The 12,235-nt window shown below is 43.1% G+C and overlaps 1 protein-coding gene and 1 pseudogene across 1 annotated transcript in view; both read left to right on the top strand.

The window, feature by feature from the left end:
- Positions 1–4,052, top strand: part of VSTM4 (V-set and transmembrane domain containing 4) — a 256,023-nt gene extending 251,971 nt beyond the window's left edge. Inside the window, exon 9 of the mRNA XM_006874618.1 lies at positions 3,927–4,052. Coding sequence (XP_006874680.1) covers positions 3,927–4,052 — 126 coding nt within the window. The remainder of the gene's footprint in view (positions 1–3,926) is intronic.
- Positions 4,053–8,386: 4,334 nt separating this feature from the next.
- LOC102835664 lies at positions 8,387–9,006 on the top strand (annotated as a pseudogene).
- The last annotated feature ends 3,229 nt before the right edge of the window (positions 9,007–12,235 follow it).

A 12,235-nucleotide genomic window follows, 5' to 3' on the forward strand; every position in this document is an offset into this window, starting at 1 on the left:
GCACAAACCACTGACCCTGCAGCTCAAAAGGCCCTGCAGTGCGTCACCTCAGCCCACAGCGCTGTGCCGGACTCCTCTCATATCAGTGAAAACAAAACAGCAGACCACATACGACGCACATCCGCGTCCCCTGCACAGGGCCTCCGAGGAGCGATCCATGAGCTTGTACCACCGACCCCGCAGACCAAAAGGCCCTGCAGTGACACCACAATCCACAGTGCTACAATGGGTCGCCTCTCAAACCAGTGAATGTAAGCCAACCAAGTAGGACACACATCCATGTCTCCTGTATAAGGTTTCCGATGAAAGGCTGGTGAGCATGAACCATCGGCTCTGTCCCACCATCCTTGTCATTCAATAGAGTTTGTAGTGCAGCATCTCAACCCACAACACTACGCTGGGCTTCCTCTCAAACCAGTGATGAAAGGCAGACCAAACCCGTGTCTCTGCCTGGTCTGGGTGTGTAAGCTCCTGGCAGAGGAAAGCACCAGCGGTGGGGGCGGGTCCTGGCCACTTGGCTAAGCCCCCACCTCCCGTCTCCCAGATGTATGTGGGCAAACCATGATCGCACGCACTCCCGACACCAAAGGAAAAAAAAACAAGATCGGAGCCACCCAAAATCGGCAAAGCACACCGTGCGCCATTTTTTTCGCCCCCTAAATGTTCCTGCGGAGTGTTTCTGTGGTGTTTCTAGACCCCTGTTTAGTCCAGCCACTCTGTCTTGCCCAGGATGTGGGTCAAGGTCTCCTAGCCTGGCTGGCAGACTCAAGGGTACGCAACCTCATGTCTCTGCTCCAAACTTCACTGGCTACACGTCTCCTAGCCTCCAAACCACTCCTTTCTCTGTGGGTCCGAATCCCAGCGCTCTGTTTTGTCTCCTTTCTGCCTGGAATTCCGAGCCACTTTTGACGGCGACCTTCACTATGCCTTAACCCTAGCCGCCAGCAAGCCCTGCCCTCTCTGCTTCTTCAGTTAGTTTATAATGTTTTTACACTGTTTCAAGCCCCTCTGAGCTTTGCTACTTGTTGAGATACTGTGGGGTGGATTATGACCCACTACTACCCAGTATATGGTTGCCAATAGCAACTGTTGGGCTGGAACCACAGTTCCTGCAAATCTAAAGGCTTTGGTCTGGTGGACTAAACTACAGCAGGGGTGCTTTGTTATTGGTATTAAGCTGCTACTCAGCTCGGACAGTGAAACCTTGATGCTTTGCTGGGCATGCCTGGGGCTAGGAGGCTGGGCAGAGGGCTGGCCTAGGCCGAAGAGGTGGGGGATGGGCTTGTAGGCAGATGGGGTCCATTTTTGATGACGTCTAAAATGCCTCTCCCTGTCTCCCTGTGCCCTGAGTCCCTCAATTTGTCCTATATACTAGTTGGCAATGTCCAATGTGGCAATCAGGACCCCCCTGGGATGGACTGTGTTGGTTCCTGTGGCCGCTCTAGTTTTCTGAGAGCGTCAGCCCTTTGAATGGCTCCGCTCAGGCCCTGCTAGGTTCCGCAGTGGGCGGGGCCATCTCCGGGTAGGTGCCCTGAGCAGGCGTGTGGAAGTTAGAAATGCTCGTAACTCCTCAATAGTTTGATCCTTCAAAAAAACAAGTTCATAAAGTTGCAGCCTAATGTTTTATGTTTGCCCAAAAGCTGTCTGTCTACCAGGCAGGGGTCCCAATTTGTGATACCGCCACCTCCTTTCTTCCGAGCCCGTGTACCTGTCCTGGCCAGTCAGGGAAGCGCTGCCCCTCCTCAAAAAATTTTAAACAAAAATGTCTTTTTACTTTATTATATGACTTACCAGCATCTATAGAGATGGCCAAACTTCGTCTTTCATACTTTGGACATATTGTCAGGAGGGACCAGTCGCTGGAGAAGGATATCATGTTTGGTAAGGTGGAGGGTCAGAGAAAAAGAGGAAGACCCCCAACAAGATGGATTGGCCAAGTGTGGCAACAGTAGTGAGGTTGGACTCAACGAGATGGATTGGACTCAAGTGTGGCAACAGTAGTGAGGTTGACCCAGGATCGGGCAGTGTTTCGTTCTGCTGTGCATAGGGTTGCTATGAGTCGGTGCCAACTCGATAGCACCTAACAACAACATAGAGATGGTTTTACGATTTTTCTCTTTTGTTCTATTACTATTAATTATCTGATTTTAAAAAATAATATTAAACCATCTTTGCTTTAGTTTATTGAATTATCAATAAATTAAACTTAAACATGGAGTCCTGTTGTGGCACTGTGGGTTAATGCATCAGACTGCAAAGCCGTTCGAACTTCAAAGTTCAAGCTCACCTACTGCTACTCGGAAACCCTACACAGGGTCATTATGGGTCGGAACCGACTCGACGGCACATGACAACAAACATGCTTATGTATCTATTAATGTGCTTATGCAATTTCCCTGAGAAATTTTATTTACAATTTATATTAACAAATGAGATTAAAGTAAAGTATGTGAAAATTTTCTTTCTTTGTATTAATGCTCTACAGTTGTTTAGTTAAATTGGTGTTAACTGTTTCTTAAAGGAATTTCTTTTAGAAATTTTCCTCTAAAATTGCCTGGGAAATTTTGAGCAGTCACTCTGACATTTTTTCTTTCTTTTTTGTATTTGTGGTAATTAGTGTATTTATTTTATCTGGAGTTATGTTTATAGCTTATATATTTCTAGGAAAAGTTTTCCTCATTTATATTTATCCCTTTTCTCATTTCTAATTTTGTTCGTTATGTGTTTCCCTTTTTGTCAGTTTACTTTTTTGGTACTTCTGAAGTACCAGTTTTGGGATTACAAAATACTACTATTCCACTATTTCCTAGTTTATAGTGTCTGCTTTTATTTCTATCAATTTCTTCCTTCTGCTTTTCTTTCATTAGTTCTGATGTTCTTTTCTTAACTTCTTGATTGCTTAATTCATTGTATTTATATTGTTTAATATAAGAACTTGTTTTTATTGTTAAAGGAACCTTGTTGGTGTAGTGCACTAAGCATTGTGCTGCTAATCTCAAAAGCAGTTGTACCCCCTTTTTGGGCTGCTACAAGTACAGATTGACTCAACAGCAGTAGGAGTTGTTGTTGGGTTCTGTGTCCGGTCAGTTAGGCCTCATGGTGATCCTAGATGACAGAAGAGTATAACTGCTGCTTTCTAGGCTGAAATCTTTAGGAAGCAGATCTTTCTCCAGTGGAGCCACCGGCTTTGTTCAAACCTCCCACCTTCCAGTTAGGCACCAAGTGCTTAATCCTTTGCAGTACCAAGGGTCCTTAGTATAAGTACATAAGACTACTGAATTTTTCTCTGAGCACTGCATTAGCCTTATTATTTAGGTTCTGGTAAGTGATGTTTTATTAACTTTTAAGATAATTTGGTTTGGTTTTGTCTCTTTTTTTCCTTTTTACCAGATACTATTTGCCATATTTTTACTCTTCAGAATTAAAAATTCTCTTTGTGGCTTAATGTTTAATCATTTTTGTGTGATTGTTCTATATCAGCTTGAAAATAAATTATAGTTTATCTTTGTAGGACATAGTGTTCTATATGAGACAGTAGCATCTATTTTATTCATTATTTTATTTAGGTTCTATATGTCTTTTAAATGATTCTGGTGATACAGTGGTTGCCGTACTTAGCTGCTAACTGAAAGGTCGGTGATTCAAGCCCACAAACCATACTGCAGAAAAAAGATCTGACAGTCAGCGTCTGTGAAGATTCCATCCTTAGAAATCCTGGGGGGTGGGGCCGACTCACTCTGTTCTGGAAGATCACTAGCAGTCAGAATCGATTCCGTGACAGTGGGTTACTTTATAGCCTTTAAAATTTTTGTCTATTTGTTCCACTTTGAATCTTTAAAATCCTGGGAAAATTCATGCTTGATAAATGAATGAAACTGTAGAACTCCTAGTGGTCAGTTATAATTTTGTTGTGTTTTGTCTTGTAGCCAAAAATTGCTGAGGAAAGCTTGACCTACGCAGAGCTGGAGCTGATTAAACCCCACCAGAAAACCAAGGGCCTCCCCACCAGCACGGTCTATGCCCAGATTCTCTTTGAGGAGAACAAGTTGTAACACCACATCTTTTTCAATGGTCCTATTTCATATACCTGCCAACCCAGTTATTTATGGAACCTTGGAAGCAAAGTCCTTATTTTTGTTTTCTTACTTGTGCCTTCTGTGTGGTAGGAGCCCTTTCAACTGCATTCCAGGAGAGGAACGGGGGCCTGCTATCCACTGAAAATTAGGAACACTCGACTTTGGAGAAATCTTCCAGAACAAGATTTTTCTGGGCCTCAGCCCTGAGGGTTGAGAATTCTGGAGATATTCTGCTGAGCCAAACCCCTTCAAGCCTTCAAGTGTTCTTCTTCCGGTTGTTTTTTGTTTTTTCGGTTTTTAAAAAATCTTAATTTTAATCTTCTCTTCCTGTATTTGTGATATCAAGTACATAGTATATAGGTAGAGGGAATGGGGTTATAGGCCAAAGTGTAAGATGGTAGATAAACAGTAATTGTTTTTCAAAGATGGGATTACATTGCTCAGGCACCAGGAACAAAGCAAAATACTGAGCATCTCTTGTTTGTAGTGGATGCACTGATGCTGGTGATATTGTGGAGAAGTCTGAGGCCTCAGTTGCCTAGTGCCTGCATCCTTCAGCTAGTATAGCTGTTGCCATCAAGTCTATTCTGACTCATGGTGTCCCCATATTTTACAAAGTAAAACTATCCCACGAAGTTTTCTTGACTATAATCATTACAGAAGCAGATAGGCAGTACTTTTTTCTATTAAACCACTGAGTGAGTTCAAACTGCCTGCCTTTAGGTGAGCAACCAATCACAAACTGCTAGTGTAATCTAAGTTCCTCCTACTGGTAAAAAAAAAAAAAAAAAAAAAACTTGTATTCTGTAAGATGTTTATAGACCTTTTTCCAGAGGAGCACCAGCATTTTCTATGAAATGCCACACTGGAGCCAGACGGCCTCTTCAGAGCATGTAAAGGTCCATCAGATGGAATTGAACCCCAGTTATTTGAGAGCTTAATATTTGGCTTGGTTCCCTTAGGGTAGGAGAGTATGAAGTACAGGGCAAACTGGAAAACTGTGTCCCAAAGACAATATTATTGTAAAGTGCCTTGCCCATCTCAACTTAGTGAAGTCCAAGGAGTTGTCTGGGGCTGGGGGTCAAGGCTCCACGAAGTACAAACATTTCTCACAGAAGTTGCTCTGTGCACTATTTGTAAGAAACGTTGGATTCACAAAAAGCAGATCCGTCCTGGAAGAGTGTCATCCTAGAAATTGCATTGTCACAGATAGTTCGGGATGTGTGAATGTTCACTGGGTGGTATTTACAGTATACAAAGAATTGTTTGACTGTCTAATGGCCATGTATATATGGTAAATATATTTTCAACATAACCTTGAATTTGAGTTGTGACTTTCTATATTGCTGTGTGACCTTGGTAGAATGCCTTATCTCCTAGTTGCCCAAGACTCTATGGTTGTGTAAAAGTGACTGAACACAGAATGGTATCAAATGGGATAATGAGTATTTCACTATTCTGGGATGTATAAATTGTTACACATATGTACTGAATTGGCATTCATGTTAACACTAGATGCATTTTCAAAGTGAAAATTTCTCTGTTATTTAAGTTTTTATTGCAAAAACCTTAAGAAGTAAATATGTATCCACTAACTTAGCCTTATAATAACTTTCCCAAAGACCCATGATGGTATATAATCACCTCACACAACTTATTAGAAAGGGTCTAAATTAGGAACATTCAAATTTTGGTGTTGGTGAAAAATATTAAAATTTCCACAGGCTTTCAAAACAATGAACAAATCATTCTTAGAAAAAGTACAGTCAGAGTGCTTCTTTTAACCTAGGATCATTAACTTTGGACACATCATCAGGAGAACTTACCACTGGAGAAGGACATCATGTTTGGTAAAGTAGAAGGTCAGCAAAAAAGAGGGAGACCCTCAGTGAGATGGATTGCCTGTGACAGTAGACTCAGACATACCAAAGATGATGAGGATGGCACAGGACCAGACGAGAGTTTATTCTATCCAACATAAGGTCACTGTGAGTCAGAGGAACTCAATGGCAACTAACAACAATGATTTTCCAGAAGCAAAAATGGCCTACATCTGTAAAAAAGGAAATCCACCTTCTCTGGTCTATAATTGTAGCTCCTTTCCCTGGCTCCCAGACTTCACATAGTGAGTACACCACGTGGCTGTAAGGAAGAAAGCCATTTTGGGGAAGAAAGATCATTTGGAAGAGCTCACTAGAGCTCTTGGGAGGGGAGAATATATGGTTAATGCGCCATTCATATCCCTTTAAACTTTTATTTATCGTGGCAATTTTCCAACAGATATTTTTTTAGTGTTTTGAGGAAGGATAGAGTGTTTTATCCATAACTTTTACAAAAGAGCATTATGGGCTGGTGGGACCTGGGGGTGCTAGGTGAGGATGGAGAGTTGGGCTTGTAAATTGGTAGGGAGAGAGGAATTTCTTAGGCCTCCAGGTTCCTGAAGAATCAAACTGAACTTTAATAACCTCCCTCTACTCTCATCCCCTCAAATCCACTTGTAACTTGGTGTTATCAAGTGTGGAAATCAATGCACCTCACTAAGACGTACAAATGTTTCTAACAGCTATGCTGTCCGAATCTAATGAGGACATTGTTACAGATTTAATTTGGCCTCTTCCTCCAAAACTGACGAAGGCTGTACAAATCCACATTAAGCTGTGGGAATGGGAACCTTGCTGTCTTATAGTATAAAAGGAGACCAAAAGACCACTATCTCCTGCTAAACATGCTTCCCAAGGAAACTACTGGCAACATTTCAGCAGTACTTGTCCCATTATCTCCAAAAACAAACCATCCAAGCTCTGCTCAGAAATGGAGGCAATGGATGGTTTGTACCTGGTGCTTCTTTGGGGGATAAAATCTTGGCAGGGTTGCCATAAACTTAAAAAGGTCATTAATTCTCTTTGAAGTACACCAGTAACCATGCATTATTATTTTTTAAGGTATAAAAGGAAACATTATCAACTGAATATTTGAATGACGTGCCATTTTGAGGATAAGTTCTTCAATTTGTTTCTACTACAAGGAATCTATGAACAACTATATATGAGTAACTTTCAAAATGGACAATCGCATACACATTTAAGCCATGCTACAATAAATATGAACACATTGCTCAGGAGTTGTGGCTTCTTGCTGGCATGGTGCAGATACCTCCAAATTGGTGGTGAATTGGAGCATAGGTCACACATTACATGAATTTGTCAGAGGAAGCAAGGGGGTGTAAAAGAATACGCTTGAATAAAATATCTTGCCCAGTCAAAGCCTCAAGCCCTGAACTCAACCAACTGCACTTGATGGAGAGTGCTGGTAACCCTTTATCTTTGCTAATCCATTATGAGTTCTTAGCTCATGTGACAAATACAGCAAGCTAGGCCTACCTCTGACATTTGCTGGAATGAAAAGGATTTGGACACTCCATTTTTCAGTGCCTAGTCAACTTGGAGTCCTGGTGTGGCGCTGTGGGTTAACGCACCAGACTGCAAAGCCATTTGAACTGCAAGGTCGGTGGTTCAAGCTCACCAGCTGCTCCTCGGAAACCCTATACAGGGTCTCTATGAGTCAGAATTGACTCGACAGCGCTTAACAATAACAGTAGTCAACTGGGTCAGCCTGTACATTAATAAGCCCAAAGATTTAATTCCCAACTAAAGCATTAAACACTTGATTCTTTTATGGACTATTCATAGCCTTGCCCTTAATATACATGAGTATATCTCACTGAGCCACATATGGCACCCATACCCCAAGCCACAAAAGACGGTAATATATGCATTAGACATGGCCAAGGACTACTTCTCAGAAATCCTATACAGGGTCGCTGTGAGTCGGAACCGACTCGATGGCACTTAGTAACAATAACAGCAACAACATGATTATCAGAATCTTTCCCCTGGTCAGCTATGCTGCGATGCTGTTCATCAACTTTGCCTCCAGCCACATTTCCTTCCAGGCAGAGAAGCGTTTGAGAATGAAGGAGACGGGCTAGAAAAGGAGCTTGCCAAGGGGCGAGCGGGACCTGACGAAGCCGGAGCGGAGGTGATGGAGGACTCGCTCTCGGAGCAGCTGCGACCAGGAGACCATTTTAACCATGGCAATGGCCAGAGGCAAATAGAACTAGAAACACAGAAAAAAAGATGAATAGAGGTGACAGGAATTAGTTGAAAATACTTCTTTATGAATAGACTATTTTTCCTGTTGATTCCTGACAACTTGTTTGAGAATGCTGTTGGGGCTTGGGAGTATATGAGTGACCTAAAGCTGCAAATTAAAGTGGAGAGAGAGCAGTGCCAACTGCCAGCAGGGCAAGGATGCCAATTCCTCCTCCCCCTCCACCACTTCCCACGTTTAATCAGGCAAACACACAGTGCAGCCCAAGCTAAGTAAAGATGGGCAGCGGGGTCGAGGGGTTCTTTTACAGGATGTCTGCAAAGGGACCAAGCTGAAAAAGGTGACCCACATCAATGATTGGAGAGCTCCGGTCCTCGAGAAGCCCAAAGGAAGCAGTTGTGGTTGTGGCTCTGGTGCAGCTGCACTGCAGCCCAAAGGAGCTGAGTGCCAGAGCTCAGACCTGTGGGAGCTCCTCCACCTCCACCACCCATGGTTCAAAACGGCGCCAGGGATGCTCCCTTTCTCTCTCCCCCATACTGAGTGCTTGGTCAGATGCCCTAAGTCCAGGAAAGCCCTCACCTCCGCCTCCAAGGACACCAGCTGGGCCACCTCCACCTAGTCCACCACTCCTGAGGAATGACCACAGAGATTCTATTACACTGTCCTATCTTTCTTGGATGATTTTGAGTCAAAATATTCCTTCCATCCAGTAGAAGCCTTTCCAGCTCCAGAACACTACAAACACTTTCAGAGAACATATCCCAGCAAAACAAACTCAGCTGCCTGTGGAGCACCCTCTTTGCCACCCATTCTTAGGTGAAGACTGGCTCGATCCTGTCTTTCAACAAAAGGATGGACCTTCTCTTCTCACATGATCCCTTCCATTCCCCCTGAAACCTACATGAGAGTTCCTGACGTATTCCTCCATTGCGCTTATCCCCTAAACTCCAAGCATCCTTCCAGCTCACCTCCATCTATGCATCTCTTCTCTGGACTTCTCTGGTCTTGGCAGTCAGCTCTCAAACCCTGCATTCATTCCTCCTATAGCAGACTACTGGCCACATGACAAGAAGCTTCCATGTCTCCTGCTTTCCTCTTGGGGAAAGGTGCCTTGTGATGACTTAACTCATTGATGGAGCAGGGTACTCCTACCTCCTCCAGCCCACTGTGGGGGAAGCTTGGCAGGCATAGTTCATCATTTAGGAGGCTGGCATGGCCAGGACTTTTGGGGGGTAGGGTGGGCATAGTCAGTGAAACAGGAGAGGAATTTGCAGACAGATGATCTGTTGTAAAGGTCAGGTATGGAGAAAGGGCAAGGAAACGGGCTGCTATATTTTTTAGGGGTATTTTTTTACTTGTTTCCTTTCCCATCCCAGGGATAAATTAAATATAAACACCGAATACTAATCAATTGAACTAAACATGTAATAAAAAGAAAGGGTGAAATAAATTGGGGATCCTTCTAGAGCTAGTCAGTTCCTGTGCAGCTGAGGGACCAGGAACCATTTGAATCCTCTGGGACTCTGTCCTATTTCCTCAGTGTGCTGAGGCTAAGGGATCAATAATCTTTTTGCCTCCTTCTAGTCCCTGTCCTTTCAAGAGAAAGGTTGCTTTATTTTGCGAGGGTAGAGCAGAGAGACATCATTTCTAATTCACAAACTCCAGAATCCTCTGGTGGGAGATAAGATAGGGTATAGGTTTTGACCTTTAACCTTTACCCCATCTCAGTCTTTCAATACTTTCTGGGAAACCTCAACCCCTAGTGGGTGCTCCAGCACAACAAAAGTACCTCATGGAAGGGACTGGCACATTGGGACTACACAAGACTTTAACTAAGATCTGCTGCCTCTGAAGTTCATAGCCCCATCTGACTAAGCAGACTCTTCCTATTCCTTCTTCCATCACCGTCACCTCCCCAAACTGTGGGGCCAACAGAAAACACAGCAGAGTTCAAGGGTAAGCCAGTTCAAGGGTAGTAGAAGCTTATGAGGGATCCCTCCATGCCAAGAAACACAAAGACTTTGGTGAGATGTGCCTAGTCTAATAGATCTTCCTTGGCAGCCAGAAATGCATGTTTCTTCATCTTTCAGGCCACAGTTTACAGAGCCCAGAGAAAACAGGTTTTCAAGCTTGAGCTTGAGCTTCCTTTTCTCCAACTTCCTTCAAGCAAGCTTGAGCTTCCCTTTCTCCAACTGCAGGATGGGACTCCTAGCTGCCAATATACCAGATGGGTTAGTTTCCTACAGTTGTTACCAAGGGCAGAGGCTGCTGAAAACTTGGTGTAAGAGCAGGAAGGCCATGACTATTCCTTGAAGTGAATGGGGAAGTATAAACATTTTCAGCAGCCACATCCAGGTTGAAACTCCGTAGGGACCATCAGTCTTTTGGATCACAGGCTAAGTAAAGATCTGTGTGTGGTGCCAGTCTTCCCAGTGCTAGGTGAGGGAGGGGTCAGGTTAGGTTATCTGTATAACTCATGTTTTATCTCCTGGACCATATTGACTCTTAGGACAAACCATGAGTAGGTGAGTCAGTAGACTTTTTGTAATTGTTCTTATTTATCAGTTTTATTTTCAAATCTCTTAGCAGTTATCTCTCAGAAGTGTCCCCAGTATCCTGAAGTGTGTGGAGTTGAGAGAGGGACCACTAGTAGAGGGAAAAGGAGAGACTACAAGAGTTGATGCTGCAGCCGGGTCCCAGGGTAGATGCTGACATGTCACTGAACTTTGTGAAGTATTTCCATTTATTTTTGAAATAGGAATTGATACCTTTTGTACAATGGTATCAAAGTGTGTATTTTTTTTTCCCCCTGTACTTAAACTTACAGCAACAAAAATAAGTATCCCAGGCGGGGCTTGTTGACAACTAGGGTGGAGGTGTAGTGAAGTTCGCCGTCAGCAATACCACAGAATACCAAGCAAAGCAGATTCAGGGCAGATCCCTCAAACTTAGAAACACATAGGTAGGAATATGTTTAAAGTTTGAAGGCTTATAGCTAGTGGAACTTGAAGTGGAATTAAGAAATCACATACTTTTTAATCTGCCAGGCTCAGCGGCCTGGAGCTGACAATGTGGGCAAGACCAAGCTGGGGAGCAGACACACCATGGGAAAATGCCATGGGAACCTTGGAGCAAAGATGGACAGTACACTTTGTCGGTTTTGCATTTTTCTTTCTTTTCTTTTTTTTTTTTTTTTCAGGTATCTGTTCATTGGCTCCCCACTGTTTGTGCACCACCATTCTGGTGACTAGAGGGGATGCCTGAACGAGTGGACACTCCCCACCCTCACCACTAGTATGTCCTTCTGCAACACATGTGCACAGATACTCTCATCCCAGGAGCTGACCCAGAAATGTTGTTTGCTTGTTTTTTAAATATGGGAAAGGCCAGAACAGGGGTGTAGAGAGGGAAAGAGAGTTTTAAAACAAAATAGGCAAAAACATTAAATTAAATCCTGAGGTACAGCATAACAACCAACAGTTGCATCTTGAAATTTCTCAGGCAGCTTTGAAGGTAAGAAGCTGAAAGAGGACATTAAAGTCTTACTCATATTAGGATACCAATTTTCTTTTTCTTTTATTTTTTCTTCTCTCCCTCCTCTCCCTTTTCAGAAGTTATAGACTATAGTATTCAGTCTAGATTTTTTTTGTTGTTGCTGTTTTGTGTTTTTTTGGGTTTTTTTTGCTGTTGCTGTTTTGCTGTTTTATGCTTCCCCTTCTACTTTTGGGGACTATTTCTCTCTATATATTACCCAAGAAGAGATAGCGATTGCTGCCATATACTCAAGCTTCAATCAGACTCTATAAAACACCAAACCCAGGCAAGTACCATACCAACTGCCATATACCAGGGAAACAGACAACACCTGTGTAAGTTACTCTGAATATAGCAATAAGAAGATTGAAAAGGGAAGCCCACATCCTGATCACATCTACCTGGAAGCAATCAGAAAGCATAAAAAATGCTAAAACACATACTCAATTAAGTATTAAGGCCACAGATAAACACTAAACATGTCCAAGAAGCAAAAGCAGATGACCATATCAGCA

This window comes from Chrysochloris asiatica, unplaced genomic scaffold (assembly GCF_000296735.1).
Source record: "Chrysochloris asiatica unplaced genomic scaffold, ChrAsi1.0 scaffold00289, whole genome shotgun sequence".
NCBI classification, from domain to species: domain Eukaryota; kingdom Metazoa; phylum Chordata; class Mammalia; order Afrosoricida; family Chrysochloridae; genus Chrysochloris; species Chrysochloris asiatica.